The sequence below is a fragment of the Haematobia irritans genome, chromosome 1 (genome assembly GCF_050003625.1).
Source record: "Haematobia irritans isolate KBUSLIRL chromosome 1, ASM5000362v1, whole genome shotgun sequence".
Lineage (NCBI taxonomy): Eukaryota > Metazoa > Arthropoda > Insecta > Diptera > Muscidae > Haematobia > Haematobia irritans.
The window spans coordinates 15,741,629-15,758,975 of NC_134397.1; the positions used below are offsets into that span (position 1 = coordinate 15,741,629).

General features: G+C 23.5%; 1 protein-coding gene across 5 annotated transcripts in view; it reads right to left on the minus strand.

Moving 5' to 3' along the window:
• Positions 1–6,110: 6,110 nt before the first annotated feature.
• AnxB9 (Annexin B9) overlaps positions 6,111–17,347 on the minus strand; it is a 72,734-nt gene continuing 61,497 nt past the window's right edge. For 2 of the 5 annotated variants that reach the window (XM_075289395.1, XM_075289391.1), the window contains exon 6: positions 13,944–14,192. In XM_075289395.1, the coding sequence (XP_075145510.1) occupies positions 14,139–14,192 (54 nt within the window). In that variant the 3' untranslated portion in view covers positions 13,944–14,138. Of the gene's footprint in view, positions 6,252–6,869; positions 7,038–7,095; positions 7,614–13,943; positions 14,193–17,347 lie in introns of those variants that run through there. The other 3 variants (XM_075289394.1, XM_075289393.1, XM_075289392.1) reach the window with 3 other exon arrangements.

Below are 17,347 nucleotides of genomic sequence, written 5' to 3' on the forward strand. Positions count from 1 at the left end.
ATCAACTTCATTTTACGGTCATTCAAAATCATTTTGTGGATTTTTTGATGTTTTCGTCGGCAACCACCTCTTTCGGGCGTCCACTGCGTTCACCGTCCTCCGTGCTCATTTCACCACGCTTGAATTTTGTATACCTATCAATTATTGTTGATTTCCCTGGGACAGAGTCCGGAAACTAATTATCAAGCCAAGTTTTTGCTTCCACCGTATTTTTTCCCTTCAGAAAACAATATTTTATCAAAACACGAAATTCCTTTTTTTCATTTTTTTTACAATAACAAAAGTTGCTTCACAAAAGACGCTCTATCTCACAATTGACTTACAGACATCAAATTTTGACACGAATCATTTGAAGGTTGGTACTATATAAAAATAATATGCATTTAATACTTGCGACGCCATCTATGTGTCAGACCGGGGACTTATCAGCCAACCTGTTATTCTAGAGTCTTGTATTACTTGATTTACCATTTCCCAAATGTTAACCCATTAAGAAATAAAAACTATTTGTAAACTTTCCAATGAAAAGTTTTGTATAATAAAATAAAATTTTGATAAATTAGTCTATAGAAATCTTCAAGGGATTTTCTATAGTAAAACAAAATTTTGTAAAAAATTTTAAAGAAAAAATTTGAGGAAAGTATTCGTACACACAAAATTTTTTTTCTGATTCAATCACGAAATTAATTGATCCAATTAATTTTTAATTGAAATGTCTTCAATCACAGAAATGATAGTATCAATTAAAAAATTAATTGAAGGTCAATTAAAAAGTTAATTGATCCAATTAAAAAATTAAATTTGTTGAAATTAAAAAATTTGTTGAATCAATTAAATTTTTAATTGAATATTTTTTAAAACTCAATTAAAATTTTAATTGGAAAAATTTTTGTGAAATTTTTTTTGTGTGTAGAAAAAAAATTCTATAGAGAGGCAATAAATTTTGATATATTTTTTTTTGAAAAACAAAATTTTAAAAATTTTTTCTAGAAAAATTAAATTTTGAAGAAATGTTCTACAGATAATTTTCTATAGAAAAATCTTGAGGAACATTTGTTTATCTACAAAAAGAAAAACAAGCTTTGGACAGAGTTTTTTTTTCTATGGAAAAACCCATAAAGATTTCTATAGAAATATATAAATCTTTAGGGGTTTTCCTTAGAAAAACATCTATAGACAAAAATGTATGAAATTTTTCTAAAAATTATTATAAAAAAATCTTGACAATTAAAAAAAAATATATATATATATATATATATATATATATATATATATATATATATATATATATATATATATATATATATATATATATATATATATATATATATATATATATATATATATATATATATATATATATATATATATATATATATATATATATATATATATATATATATATATATATATATATATATATATATATATATATTTTTAGAAAAACTAAATTTTGTGAAATTTGTATATGAAATAAAATTTTTGGAAATATTTTCCATAGAAACAAAATGTTTGCAAAAATTTTCAAAGAAATAAAATTATTGTGAAAATTTTCTACCGAAATAAAATTTTTGGGAAATTTTTCTATAGAAATAAAATTCTATGGAAATTTTCTATAGTAGTAAAATATCTCAAATGGAAAACTTGCCAATGATTTCCCTTTTTTTTTGTTGTTGATTTCTTGGCATATGATTAAGAAAAGGTGAAATACAGTTTTTGTGTGTGGTACAATAAACTATTATATGCTTCTAATCCAGTTGCTGATAAACATCAATTAATTCAAATCTAATTGGTGGCAATCATAAAATTTTGACAAAAATGTTCAGTAGAAAAAAAAAACATTGATAAGACCAATAACTTAAAAAAAAATTGTTTCGTTTATATTTATTTTTAATCAATATTAGTCAGAATTTCTATATATAGGTCGATGAAAAACCTCATTATGATCGAAAACATTTTCAATATAATAAATAAAAAACAAGTAAGGAAAGTCTAAAGTCGGTCGGGGCCGACTATATTATACCCTGCACCACTCTGTAGATCTAAATTTTCGATACCATATCACATCCGTCAAATGTGTTGGGGGGCTATATATAAAGGTTTGTCCCAAATACATACATTTAAATATCACGCGATCTAGTCAGAATTTGATACACTTCTAAAAAATCTATAGACTCAAAATTTAAGTCGGCTAATGCACTAGGGTGGAACACAATGTTAGTAAAAAAATATGGGAAACATTTAAATCTGAAGCAATTTTAAGGAAACTTCGCAATAGTTTATTTATGATTTATCGCTCGGTATATATGTATTAGAAGTTTTGACCCAAAACACATACTTGTGCCAAATTCGAAGTCGATTGGCCTTAAATTACTACCTAATCCCTTGGTTACAAAAATGTGTTCACGGACAGACGGACATGGCTATATCGACTCAGGAGCCCACCCTAAGCATTTTTGTCAAAGACACCATGTGTCTATCTCGTCTCCTTCTGGGTGTTGCAAACATATGCACTAACTTATAATACCCTGTTCCACAGTGTGGCGCAGGGTATAAATATGGGAAACATTTAAATCTAAAGCAATTTTAAGGAAACTTCGCAAAAGTTTTTTTATGATTTATCGCTCGATATCTATGTATTAGAAGTTTAGGAAAATTAGAGTCATTTTTACAACTTTTCGACTAAGCAGTGGCGATTTTACAAGGAAAATGTTGGTATTTTGACCATTTTTGTCGAAATCAGAAAAACATATATATGGGAGATATATCTAAATCTGAACCGATCTCAACCAAATTTGACACGCATAGCAACAATGCTAATACTACTCTCTGTGCAAAATTTCAACTAAATATGAAAGATTATTTCATGTGTGAGTCGCTCGTATGTATATAGAATAGGCAGCATATTGAATTGATCATTTTATTCCAATTAATAATGATTTTGACAAATTTTGAAAAAATAGACAATTGATTTAGAAAAATAAAATTTTGACAATGTTTTTGAGAAAAAAATGTTCGACATTTTTTTTATAATATTAATAAAAAAATTGTGAAAAATAAAAATAAGGGGAGGGGGACCTCCCCTTTTCCGACTTTTTTAAAGTACAGTGAAAACAAACCTAAAGTCCTCCGACTGAAATTTTACGGAAAAATTGGTTGAGGTTATGAAAATTATATCATGTTCCTTATTTATTTAATATTTAGTCGGAGAAAAATAGTAGGGCATACAGAGAAATAATTAAACTTCTCCAATTTACTTGAAATTTACATAGGACGTGGGGAGAGGTTATGAAATTAATATTGGATACCTAATTTTGTCATATTGGGAAGAGGGATCGCCCCCTGCTCTGCTTTTTGAAAATTGGGATTAAACTTTGCTTGACATTTTTTTTTTGGACGTTTACACAAGATACACTACAACACTTTTCGATATTTCGTCTAAAACTGAAAAAAATAAATAAAATTCTCAAGATTTCTTGAAATTTACAAAGGCCGTGGGGGAAGGCAATGACAACAATGTGTACAAAGGTGTACTTGTTGTTTGGGTATTTGGACGGGGATGGAACCATCTCCTTGCCCCACACTTGAAGGAAAGTTTCTAGATTTTTTTTGGAATTCTCGGGGAAGGTTGCTAGTCACTTCGGTGTTGTCGATATTTTATCAGGGAAAGTGACGTTCCTTTAAGACAATAGAGCAAAATTTAACCTTCTCCGATCTACTTGAAATTTACAGGGAACGTGGTAGGAGGTGATTAAATTAATACAGGGTACATGATATCTGGTTGGGGAAGGGGAATAATTAAATTAACTTTGTCGATTTACTATAGAAATAACATTATTGGGAATGTTTTTTATAGAAATAAAATATTTTTGGAAAATTTTCTATAGAGTTAAAATTTTTGAAAAATTTTTCTACAGAAATACAATTTTGTCAAAAATTTCTATAGAAATAAAATTTTTGGGACAATTTTCTATAGAAATAAGTTTTGGGAAAAATTTTTATAGAAATACATTTTTTTTAGAAATAAAATGTTTGATAAAATTTTATATAGAAATAAAATTTTTGGTAAAATATTCTATAGAAATAAAATATTTGGAAAAAATGTCTAAGAAATAAAATATATCTCTTTTCCTTTGCCACCTTTTTTCGGAAGGTTCAAGTGTGGTTCACTTTTGGGTTTAGTGAACTGCCTGAATTTATTCTAATAATTGGTTGATAGTTTTGCTGCAAGTAGAGGATGCTGATGAGGAATGTGGTAATTCCGAAACGCGCGTCCATCCAACCATCTAGCAGTCTATAGGGCCTTGCCCAAATAAATTTGACAAACATTATTTTCCTCTGTTGGTTAAGCTACACGTATAGTTTAGTCAATGCAAGGTTTTAGGATGAAATCGAAAACGACAACAAATAAAATTTTGTTAACATTTTATATAGAAATAAAATTTGGTAAACTTTTATTTCTATAGATAATTTTTCTCAAAATTTTATTTCTATAGAAAATTTTGTCTAAATATTATTTCTATAGAAAATTTTTGTCAAAATTGTATTTCTATAGAAAATTTTGTCAAAATTTTATTTCTATAGAAAATTTTGTCAAAAATTTATTTCTATAGAAAATTTTGTCAAAATTTTATTTCTATAGAAAATTTTATTTCTATAGAAAATTTTGTCAAAATTTTATTTCTATAGAAAATTTTGTCTAAATTTTATTTCTATAGAAAATTTTTGTCAAAATTGTATTTCTATAGAAAATTTTGTCAAAATTTTATTTCTATAGAAAATTTTGTCAAAATTTTATTTCTATAGAATATCACAATGGACTAAATAGTCTAAGTGAGCCTGAAACATCGGGCTGCCACCTAACCTAACCTATTTCTATAGAAAATTTTGTCAAAATTTTATTTCTATAGAAAATTTTGTCAAAATTTTATTTCTATAGAAAATTTTGTCAAAATTTTATTTCTATAGAAAATTTTGTCAAAATTTTATTTCTATAGAAAATTTTCTCAAAATTTTATTTTTATAGAAAATTTTGTAAAAATTTTATTTCTATAGAAAAATTTTCTCAAAATTTTATTTCTATAGAAAATTTAGTCAAATTTTTATTTCTATAGAAAATTTTGTCAAAATTGTATTTCTATAGAATATCACAATGGACTGAATAGTCTAAGTGAGCCTGATACATCGGGCTGCCACCTAACCTAACCTATTTCTATAGAAAATTTTGTCAAAATTTTATTTCTATAGAAAATTTTGTTAAAATTTTATTTCTATAGAAAATTTTGTCAAAATTTTATTTCTATAGAAAATTTTTCTCAAAATTTTATTTCTATAGAAAATTTAGTCAAATTTTTATTTCTATAGAAAATTTTGTCAAAATTTTATTTCGTTATTATTGTTATTGATCTCAGCTTAATGCCATGCATTGACTAAACTACAAGTGTAGCTTAACCAACAGAGGAAGGTTCAAGTGTAGTTCACTTTGGGTTGAGTGAATTACCCGAATTTATTCTGATAATTGGTTGATAGCTTTGCTGCAAGTAGAGGATGCTGATGAGGAATGTGGTAATTCCGAAACAGCTGTACATCCAACCATCTTGCAGTCTGTAGGGCTTTGCCCAAATAAATTTGACAAGCATACTTTTCCTCTGTTGGTTAAGCTACACTTGTAGTTTAGTCAATGCATGGCTTTAAGCTGAGATCAAAAACAACAATAACGATTGAAGAGAAGCCAACAATAACAAACAAAATTTTATTTCTATAGAAAATTTTGTCAAAATTTTATTTCTATAGAAAATTTTGTCAAAGTTTTATTTTTATAGAAAAAAATAGAAAAAATTTACCCAAAAATTGTATTTCTATAGAAAATTTTGTCAAAATTTTTTTTCTATAGAAAAATTTTTCTCAAAATTTTATTTCTATAGAAAATTTTGTCAAAATTTTATTACTATAGAAAATTTTGACAAAATTTTATTACTATAGAAAATTTTGATAACATTTTATTTCTGTAAAAAAATTTTGTCAAATTTTTATTTCTATAGAAAATAAAGTCACCTTTTTTTAGCTCAAATCTAATCAGTATGCTTGTTTGTAATAAAACAAATTATAGATATGTATATTAATGTAATATTATTATTTATATATGATTAACAAAAAATAGATTAATTTTAAATTGAGGTTATAATATATAACGAAGTTTAATATTGGCATAAGGTTACCAAAACACGTTTATAGTCCCCAGATAAATCGTCCTGAAAAGAAAATAGAAGAAAAACAAAATAATGCAGAAATATATAGAAATACAAGGTAATATTAACATTAGCCGAATGTATGCAATAAATAACGATAAATATAAAATTAAAGGGGAGCAGGTTAACTCCTATTTACAAAAAAGTCAAAATAAACTGTAATTTTATTACGTGAATTCTGTTGATAAATCGCCAATAAATAGTTTTGAATATGAGCATAATAAAAAAATATAAATAATTATAAAACATTGCATATTAGTTGGTTAAGTGGACATTTTATCATTCACATAACAAAAACTAACTACTTCTATTAATAGGGGAAATGGACAAAACTAAACATAAAAACTACAACTGAAACTAGAAAAAAAATTATAAACTTAAAAAATAGTTTTGTGTTGAATCTACAAATTTTATATGATATGAAATGATTTCATAGTTTTGGATGAAATTTTCCGGTCAAAAAAAAGACTATATTTCTCTTTCCATGACAATGGAAAACATTTGTAAAAAAATGCAAATGTAATTTTTCTAGGTAGATTCCCTCCTAGCTATCTTCTTAATGAAGCAGAATGGATTACCCCCTGCCATCATCCCTCCGTGATTTAAATATGACATTAAAAATACGTTACAATATGTTTTTGATTTATTTTCTGTTTTTACATTTAATTATATTTATTTAATACTTGATTTTTGTTTTAGTTGTTTTTATACAAAGTTAATAGTTCAACAATTCAATTAATACGAAGCCATGGTAGCCAAAGCATAGCCAGAATCACCACCTACATCGTCCTGCAAAAAAACAAATAAATCAAAACATACGTACGTCTTTAAAATGAAACAACAACTCTTTATTTTTTATTTAATTACGATGGATTAATGATTTATTGAAAATATATAAGGCAATCATATTTCTATTAATGTTGTTAATACAATAAGAAAAAGCTGTGTATCCTTCCTTCTGGATCGGCACTAAAGTGCCAAAGGCACCATTATATCAACAAAAAGGACAAAAACACAATACAATACTATACTACTTTCAATTTTCTTTCCATTAATATGGTAAAAAATAAATTTATATATATACACTCAAAAACATATATGTTTATACACTCATACATTATTTATAATATTTGAAAAATCTCAATTTGGTATAACTTTTACTGTAATACATTATGGGAATGATTTTGTGTTTAATATTTGGCTGGTTTTCCGGTTGGAATTACACATAGAGGTACTAGTTCTAGAATTTTTTTCTATATATGTCTGAATTATTTCTCCCATCTATAATCGGTTTTATTGATTTCTTTTTTTTTACCAAGCCACCATAGTTGCTAAAAGGAAGCCGATGTCAGTTTCCAAATCATCCTAGAATATTTTTAAAGGTGGAATAAAAATAGAGATTTCATAAGAATTGTATTGTGATGCATTTTTAATGATCTTTAGATTTTTGTGTTATAAAATTAAGTTTCTTGATTTTTAAATTGAAACAAAAAAATGTTCCAAAAAATAGTATATATATGTAAGAATTTTGAATATCCAAAAATTAATATGTATATATATAGGCATGTGTATATATTAAAATTTTAGAGAAAATAGAGTGCCAGTGTTAAGCATATTGTATTAATGATAATGAAAGTATGAGTAAAACATTTTTAGTCAATTTTCCTTTAATTTGATTTTTTATTGATATCTCAAAAAATGTCAAAATATGTTTTAATTAAATTCCTGGCAAAAAAATTTTTGCCACAAATATTTCATATTACTTTATACAAGAAGAGAAAATAATACATCAAGAAGGAAATTTAAACAAATAAAATTTAACAATATACTTTATGCTGTTTTAGCAGATTTTTTTTTAGGATGTATGTATGGTGTCATTGTAAGATATAGTCACCACACTGAAAATGTTGTGACTTATGTTAATAAGAAAGATTACGAGGGTTTATTTTAATCATAAAATGTCAAAAAATAAAATTAATTGCCACAATTAGTTTTGTAATCAAACCGAATGAAATTTGAAGCCAAAATTTATTGGACCAATTAACTTTTAATTGACATTTCGTGATTGAATTAACACCCTATTATTCCTAAAAAATGAAGTAGAGTGGTTATTGATTTATGACCATATTCAAAACAATTTATAAACAGTTTATCAAAGGAATTTATGTGGTAAAAGTAGGCTTATATTTTATTATAACTGTCTGTTTTTTGTTGAAACTGAAAATCCACTCTGAACGATTTGTTTGTATGCAATGCAATTAAAATAAATTAAGATATTTTTACCGAAAGACCCTAAGTTTTATCGTAGACTAATATGTTGTGATTTAGTATCGAACACCCTTATTCCTATTGTTGTCTTCGCATCGCCCCTAATTTGGTATTCCTGTACGGAAACGACAATGATTACTTTTTTGTATCAAATACAATACGTCTCAGAATCACGGGTGAAGAAAAATTTACCAAAAATCTACCAAATTTAAATTAAAAATATCTTATTTAGAAGTTTTTGATGAAATTTTGTGGCCATTATGAAAAGAAATTTTGTCAAAATTTTATTTCTATAGAAAATTTTGTCAAAACTTTATTTCTATAGACAATTTTGTCAAAATTTTATTCCTATAGAAAATTTTGTCAAAATTTTATTCCTATAGAAAATTTTGTCAAAATTTTATTTCTATAGAAAAGAATGTTTGTCAAATTTATTTGGACAAAGCCCTATAGACTGCAAGATGGTTGGATGGACGCACGTTTCGGAATTACCACATTCCTCATCAGCATCCTCTACTTGCAGCAAAACTATCAACCAATTATCAGAATAAATTCAGGCAGTTCATTAAACCCAACAATAAACCACACTTGAACCTTCCGAAAAATGGCTTTACATTGATAGCCGGCTTATGCCGAAATAAATTCGTACAAACATCTCTCTTTTCCTTTGCCACCATCAAATCATCGATTTGAGTGAAGTTGGCTGGGTTTTATTTTGAGCGTGCTTCCTGTTCTTTCTTTCATTCGTTTTGTTTTGTTATTGTTGGTTTTTGTTCTTTAATCATTGTTGTTGTTTTTTTGATTAAAGAACAAAAACCAACAATAACAAAACAAAACGAATGAAAAAAATTTTATTTCTTTACAAAAATTTTGTCAAAATTTTATTTATATAGAATATTTTGTGAACATTTTAGATCTATAGAAAATTTTGTTTTTTTATGGAAAAATTTCTCAACATTTTATTTCTATAGAAAATTTGACAAAATTTTATTTCAGAAATTTTGATTTATTCGATCTTTCTATTTAAAATTTTAGTTCTATAAAAAATTTTATCAAAATTTAATTTCTATAGAAAATTTTGTCAAAATTTTATTTCTATAGAAAATTGTGTCAAAATTTTGTTTTCTATAGAAAATTTTGTCAAAGTTTTATATCTATCGAAAATTTTGTCAACAATTTTTATCTTTAGAAAATCTTGTCAAAATTTTATTTCTATAAAATATTTTGTCAATTTTTTTTTTTGAAAATTTTGTCAAAATGTTATTTCTATAGAAAATTTTGCCAAAATTTTATTTCTATAGAAAACTTGGTCAAAATTTTGTTTTCTATAAAAAATGTTTTCAACATTTTATTTCTATAGAAAATTTTGACAAAAAATTTTATTTCTATAGAAAATTTTGTTTTCTATAGAAAATTTTGTCAACATTTTTTTTCTATAGAATATTTTGTCAAAATTTTATTTCTATAGAAAATTTTGTGAAAATTTTATTTCTATAGCAAATTTTTGTCAAAATTTTATTTTTATAGACAATTTTGTCAAAATTTTATTTCTATAGAAAATTGTGTTTTCTATAGAAAATTTTATCAACATTTTATTTCTACAGAAAATTTTTGTCAAAATTTTATTTCTATAGAAAATTTTGTCAATGTTTTTTGTTTTTTGAAAATTTTGTCAAAATTTTATTTCTATAGAAAATTTTGTAAAAATTTTATTGCTATAGAATATTTTTTGTATTTCTATAGAAACTTGGTCAAAATTTTATTTCTATAGAAACTTGGCCAACATTTTATTTCTATAGGAAATTTTGTCAAAATTTTATTTCTATAGGAAATTTTGTCAAAATTTTATTTCTATAGAAAATTTTGTCCAAATTTTATTTCTATAGAAAATTTTGTCCAAATTTTATTTCTATAGAAATCTTGGTCAAAATTTTATTTCTATAGAACTCTTGGTCAAAATTTTATTTCTATAGAAAATTTTGTCAAATTTTATTTCTATAGAAAATTGTGTTAAAATTTTATTTCTATAGAAAATTTTGTCCAAATTTTATATCTATCGAAAATTTTGTCAAAAATTTTTATCTTTAGAAAATCTTGTCAAAATTTTATTTCTATAAAATATTTTGTCAAATTTTTTTTGAAATTTTTGTCAAAATTTTATTTCTATAGAAATCTTGGTCAAAATTTTATTTCTATAGAAAACTTGGTCAACATTTTATTTCTATAGAAAATTTTGTCAAAGTTTTATATCTATCGAAAATTTTGTCAAAAATTTTTATCTTTAGAAAATCTTGTCAAAATTTTATTTCTATAAAATATTTTGTCAATCTTTTTTTTTTAATTTTGTCAAAATTTTATTTCTATATAAAATTTTGTCAAAATTTTATTTCTATAGAAAATTTTGTCCAAATTTTATTTCTATAGAAAATTTTGCCAAAATTTTATTTCTATAGAAAATTTTGCCAAAATTTTATTTCTATAGAAAATTTTGCCAAATTTTATTTCTATAGAAAACTTGGTCAAAATTTTGTTTTCTATAAAAAATGTTTTCAACATTTTATTTCTATAGAAAATTTTGTCAACATTTTATTTCTATAGAAAATTTTATCAAATTTTATTTCTATAGAAAATTTTGGCAAAATTGTATATCTATTGAAAATTTTGTCAAAATTCTATTTCTCTAAAAAATTCTGTCAAAATTTTATTTCTATAGAAAATTTTATCAAAATTTTATTTCTGAAGAAAATTTTGTTTTTTTATGGAAAAATTTCTCAACATTTTATTTCTATAGAAAATTTCGACAAAATTTTATTTCTATAGAAAATTTGTCAAAATTTTATTTCTATAGAAAATTTGGCAAAATTTTATTTCAGAAATTTTGATTTATTCGATCTTTCTATTTAAAATTTTATTTCTATAGAAAATTTTGTCAAAATTTAATTTCTATAGAAAATTTTGTCAAAAATTTATTTCTATCGAAAATTTTGTCAAAATTTTATTTCTATAGACAATTTTGTCAACATGTTATATCTATACCTCTTAGTTGTAGATAATATTTGGCAAAATCTGCCAAGACATGAAGAATTCTACCAAACAGTAAAATATCCACCATTTTTGGTAGAATTCTACCAACTGTGGCAACCGTGCTCAGAATTAATTTCCGAAGAATTCTGAGTCGGGAAATCCAGAAAATACATGGATGGTAAAAACTTCCAAAATTTAAAAAAGCAAAGAATGATTCAAATTTCGTAAAGAAAACTGTTTTTTTCTCTGGGATTGTATCAGCCAGCCTTCTTAAGCCCTGTAGGAAGTTATGTTATTGGAAAACAAACTAAAATATCGGTGCTAAATAAAATTAAACATTGGCCATGTATGGTCATCTCAGGGCTCCTTGATATAGAATATGTGTGAACGTGAAAAAGGGCACAACTGGAATAAATACTTGAATAATATAGATTCTTTTAAATCTTTATCATTTGCCAATCTTCTTCTCGAAAGTTTATAAAGATCGAGATTCAAATCATTTGATTTTGTGATGAATTCTACTCCCTCCCAAATCCTCCGTCCAATGATTGATTCATTTCCCAGTAAAAAAAGCGTCGCCAAAAAAGTAGTGAAAATGTTCTTTTTGGATCCGGAAGTGGTGCCAAATTAACGCAGAAGCGATGAATTTAACATGGGCTTGTCATACGATGTCCAACATTTCAACAGCCGGTGAATTCAGTGTTTTGGATTTGAATTAAGAATTTTTATGATATTTTGACAAATAAATAAATTTTAAAATTTTTTATGATTTTTAATGCAAAAAACTTCTTTAAGAATTTTTCACAAAACTGGTCGCTACCAAATTTAATGGCGACAAAATACATCTCTACACACAAAAAATTTTTTTCTGGTTCAATCACGAAATTAACTGATCCATTTAATTTTTTAATTGAAATGTCTTCAATCATAGAAATGATAGTAACAATTAAAACATTAATTGAAGGTAAATTAAAAAATTAATTGATACTATTGATTTTTGTGATTGATTTTTGTTTCAATTAAAAAATTTGATGAATCAATTAAATTTTTAATTGTATATTTTTTAAAACTCGATTAAAATTTTAATTGGAAAAATTTTTGTGAAATTTTTTTCTGTGTAGGAATACCGATCTTTGTCGATAACAGAAGATCCCTACTATTGGTAGGGACAGACGAAAATCGAATACTGTGAGGGACAACAATGTGTTTAAAATACAGATTATTTACATCAATTGTGGAAAATGCATTTTAAAGATAATGTAAGTAAAGCTTAAAGGAAAATTATATGCAAAATATAGATAATGTATGTAAAGCTTAAAGAAAAGTTATATGCAAAATTTTCAATTTGTTGAGCAAAACATTTGTTAAAGCAACATAAACACCCTGAGGTTATTTGTTTTTTAACCTTGCCTTTCATAGAATGGGATGATCGTGGCAAATAGATTTAATAAACATTTAATGCCATAATATGGTAAGTCGACTTAATATGATTTTGGCATAAACATATAAAAACAATCTTAGACAAAAATCAAAAATTAGTAGTATCAAATTGAAAGAGGTTATGAATATGCACACAAAAAAAATTTCTGATTAAATCTCTAAATTAACTGATGCATTTAATTTTTTAATTGAAATGCCTTCAATCACAGAAAATTGAAAGTCAATTAAAATATTAATTGATTCAATTAAAAAACTAATTGATTCAATTAAACAATTAATTGATTAAAATTTTGTTATTGATTTTTGTTTCAATTAAAAATTTTTTAATTGAATATTTTTTAAAACTCAATTAAGACTTTAATTGGCAAAATTTTCGTGAAATTTTTTTTCTGTGTAACATTCGAAAACAATAATTTTATAAAAAAAAAACTATAAACCTATTTAAACAGGTTAATGATTTATCTATTTAGCATACCATGATTTTTTATGCAAAAAAAAAAAAAAATACCATTCTTTTATACATAAAAAATAGACAAAAATTGTATTTGTGTTTTTTTAATATATTTATATTTAAAACATCCGTTTTTAAGCTGTTGATATTATAAAAAAACATAATCTACAATAAAATAGTAGGAAAAGGAATAACAATAAGAAAATATCGTATATTCATATACAATGGTAATAACAGTATAAAAAATTTATGAAAAATTATATTATTATTATTATATTTAAAATGTAAGTAATAACTTTCTTTAAAATTAATAGGAAATACATTTTTCTTTGTGTATAAAAAGAGGAGGGGGAGGTTGTTTTTGTTATTGTTTCTCTATGCTTAAAAAATATATTGTTTAAAAAATTTTGTCATTGGGCCATTTTAGTTTTGTACAGAATATATAAATATTTTTGTGAGTTATTTTTTTTATCAAGTCACTTTGTAAAAATTATAGGAAATTAAAAAATATATATATTTATAGAATTTTATTAATATAATTTTGAGATAAAATATTCGAATCTTGTAATTTATACTTGAAGGCAGACTTTGTCAGGTTGAAAAAATACAAATTGGTATCCTTATTCATATGCTATAGTATGCAAAAATTGTGTCTCTCTGTGTGTGTGTGTATTTTGTTTTCCTATCTATGGGAGAAGTTTTGGTTTTTAGAATCCAACAATCGCCAATAGGGCACGCTTGTAATCACCAGAGGTATCGCCCTGTAAATAACGAATTGGGGTTTTTATTAAAGCAAAAATTTGTATTTGTTTTGTTTTTTTTTTTAATAGAATTAGGAAAATAATTGAGTCAGGTTATGGTTTTTTTTGGTTGTAATAAATTTTGATAATAAAATCAAAGCCTCAATTAAGAAATTTGAACTAAAAACCTTACCATATATTTTATGAAAGAATAGAAACTACAAACATATTGCCGAAAGTGAATTTTGTTATATTCATATAAATTTATATACAAGCGTTTTTATTTGAAAATAGATATTCGCAAGAAAATTGATACACACAAAACTTGAAACATAAATATTTAATTTTGTTTAACTTTTCCTTTAAAGTCTAAGCCAATAACATTGAACATTTAGACACATATATGTATGGATAAAAGGAAAATATCACCATAGAATCATTATCTTCCTTTAATCTTGTATTTAATTCTAGCTTAATTGTTTTGACCAATGGAAAAAAGCATTGTGGCAAAGAATTATAAAATTTATTTTACCTGCTATTAAATTCTACCTGACAGCTCATTATATTATTTACAAGGTCTCTAAACAATTTGCTTCTGTATCTATTTAAAAGGTCAATTATTTGAGTTGAAGCGTAATATTGTGATTGCGTTATATTTGAGGGCAGTGTTGCCAGTATTTTTCTTGCTCTTGTCCCCAAATTATGATATTTTCGTTCCCAAAAATCCCAAATTTAAATTCCTCACAAAAATCCCCAATACAAGTTATTTTTTTTAAATATTTTAAATATTCAAGTAGTAAAATTGTGTGGCCAACGTTGGTAGAATTCTACCAGAAATTTTAGTTTTTTGTATTGTAGATTTTGAAAAAAGGTACTTCAGTTTCTATAGACATAAACTTCTGACAAAATTTTCTATATCGAAATAAAATTTTGAGAAAATGTTTGTAGATTTTTCGATTGAGAAATAAAATTTTGACAAAATTTTATACAGTAAAAAAATTTGACAAAATTTTCTATAAAAATAAAAAATTTTCTATAGAAATAAAATTTTGACAAAATTTTCTATATCGAAATAAAATTTTGAGAAAATGTTCTATACATGTTTAGGAACGAAAATGTACTTTTAAATATTCAAGTAGTCAAATTGGGTGGTAGATACGTTGCCAAAGTTGGTAGAACTCTACCAGAATTTGTAGATTTTTCGATTGAGAAATAAAATTTTGACAAAATTTTCTAAAGAAATAAAATTTTGACAAAATTATCTAAAGAAATAAAATTTTGACAAACTTTTCTAAAGAAATAAAATTTTTACAAAATTTTCTATAGAAACAAAATTTTGACAAAATTTTCTATAGAAATAAAATTTTGACAAAACCTTCTATAGAAATAAAATTTTGGCAAAATTGTCAATAGAAATAAAATTTTCTATAACAATAAAATTTTGACAAAATTTTCTATAAGTTTTGACAAAATTTTCTATAAATTTTGACAAAATAGAAATAGAAATAAAATTTTCTATTGAAACAAAATTTTGACAAAATTTTATATAAAATGTTCTATAAAAATAAAATATTGACTAAATTTTCTATAGAAAGAAAATTTTGACAAAACTTTCTATTTTATTTCTAAATTTTGGCAAAATTGTCAATAGAAATAAAATTTTCTATAGAAATAAAATTTTGACAAAATTTTCTATAGATTTAAAATTTTGCAAAAATTTTCTATAAAAATAACATTTTGACAACTTTTTTATAGAAATAAAATTTTGACTAAATTTTCTATAGATATAAAATTATGACTAAATTTTCTATAGATATAAAATTATGACTAAATTTTCTATAGATATAAAATTATGACTAAATTTTCTATAGATATAAAATTATGACAAAATTTAATATAGAAATAAAATTTTGACAAAATTTTCTATAGAAATAAAATTTTGACAAATATTTCTATAGAAATAAAATTTTGACAAAATTTTCTATAGAAATAAAATTTTGACAAAATTTTCTATAAAAATAAAATTTTGACAAAATTTTCTATAGAAATACAATTTTGACAAAATTTTCTATAGAAATAAAATTTTGACAAAATTTTCTATAGAAATAAAATGTTGACAAAATTTTCTATAGAAATAAAATTTTGACAAAATTTTCTATAGAAATAAAATTTTGACAAAATTTTCTATAGAAATAAAATTTTGACAAAATTTTCTATAGAAATAAAATTTTGACAAAATTTTCTATAGAAATAAAATATTGACAAAATTTTCTATATAAAATAAAATATTGACAAAATTTTCTATAGAAATAAAATTTTGCAAAAATTTTCTATAGAAAAAAAATATTCGCAAAATTTTTTATAAAAGTACAAATTTAATGTTTAGGAACGAAATTTTACTTTTAAATATTCAAGTAGTAAAATTGTGTGGTAGAAACGTTGCCAAAGTTGGTAGAATTCTACCAGAATTTGTAGATTTTTCGATTGAGAAATAAAATTTTGACAAAATTTTCTATTGAAATAAAATTTTAACAAAACATTCTATAGAAATAAAATTTTCTATAAAAATAAAAATTTTGACAAAATTTTCTATAGAAATAAAATTTTCACAAAATTTTCTTAGAAAAAAATGATAAAATTTTCTATAAAAATAAAATATTGACTAAATGTTCTATAGAAATAAAATTTTGACAAAACTTTCTATAGAAATAAAATTTTGACAAAATTTTCTATAAAAATCAAATTTTGACAACTTTTTTATATAAAAATAAAATTTTGACTAAATTTTCTATAGAAATAAAATTTTGACAAAATTTTCTATAGAAATAAAATGACAAAATATTCTATAGAAATAAAATATTGACAAAATTGTCTATATAAAATAAAATATTGACAAAATTGTCTATATAAAATAAAATATTGACAAAATTTTCTATATAAAATAATATAATGACAAAATTTTCTATATAAAATAAAATATTGACAAAATTTTCTATAGAAATAAAATTTTGCAAAAATTTTCTATAGAAAAAAATATTGGCAAAATTTTTTATAAAAATACAAATTTGAAAAAACAAAAAAACTCATATAGATTGTTATACAAGAACTTCTTAAGATTATTCTTAACAATTTTAATAGTGATCATAATTTAGAAAGCCTACAGAAGGTTTGGTAGG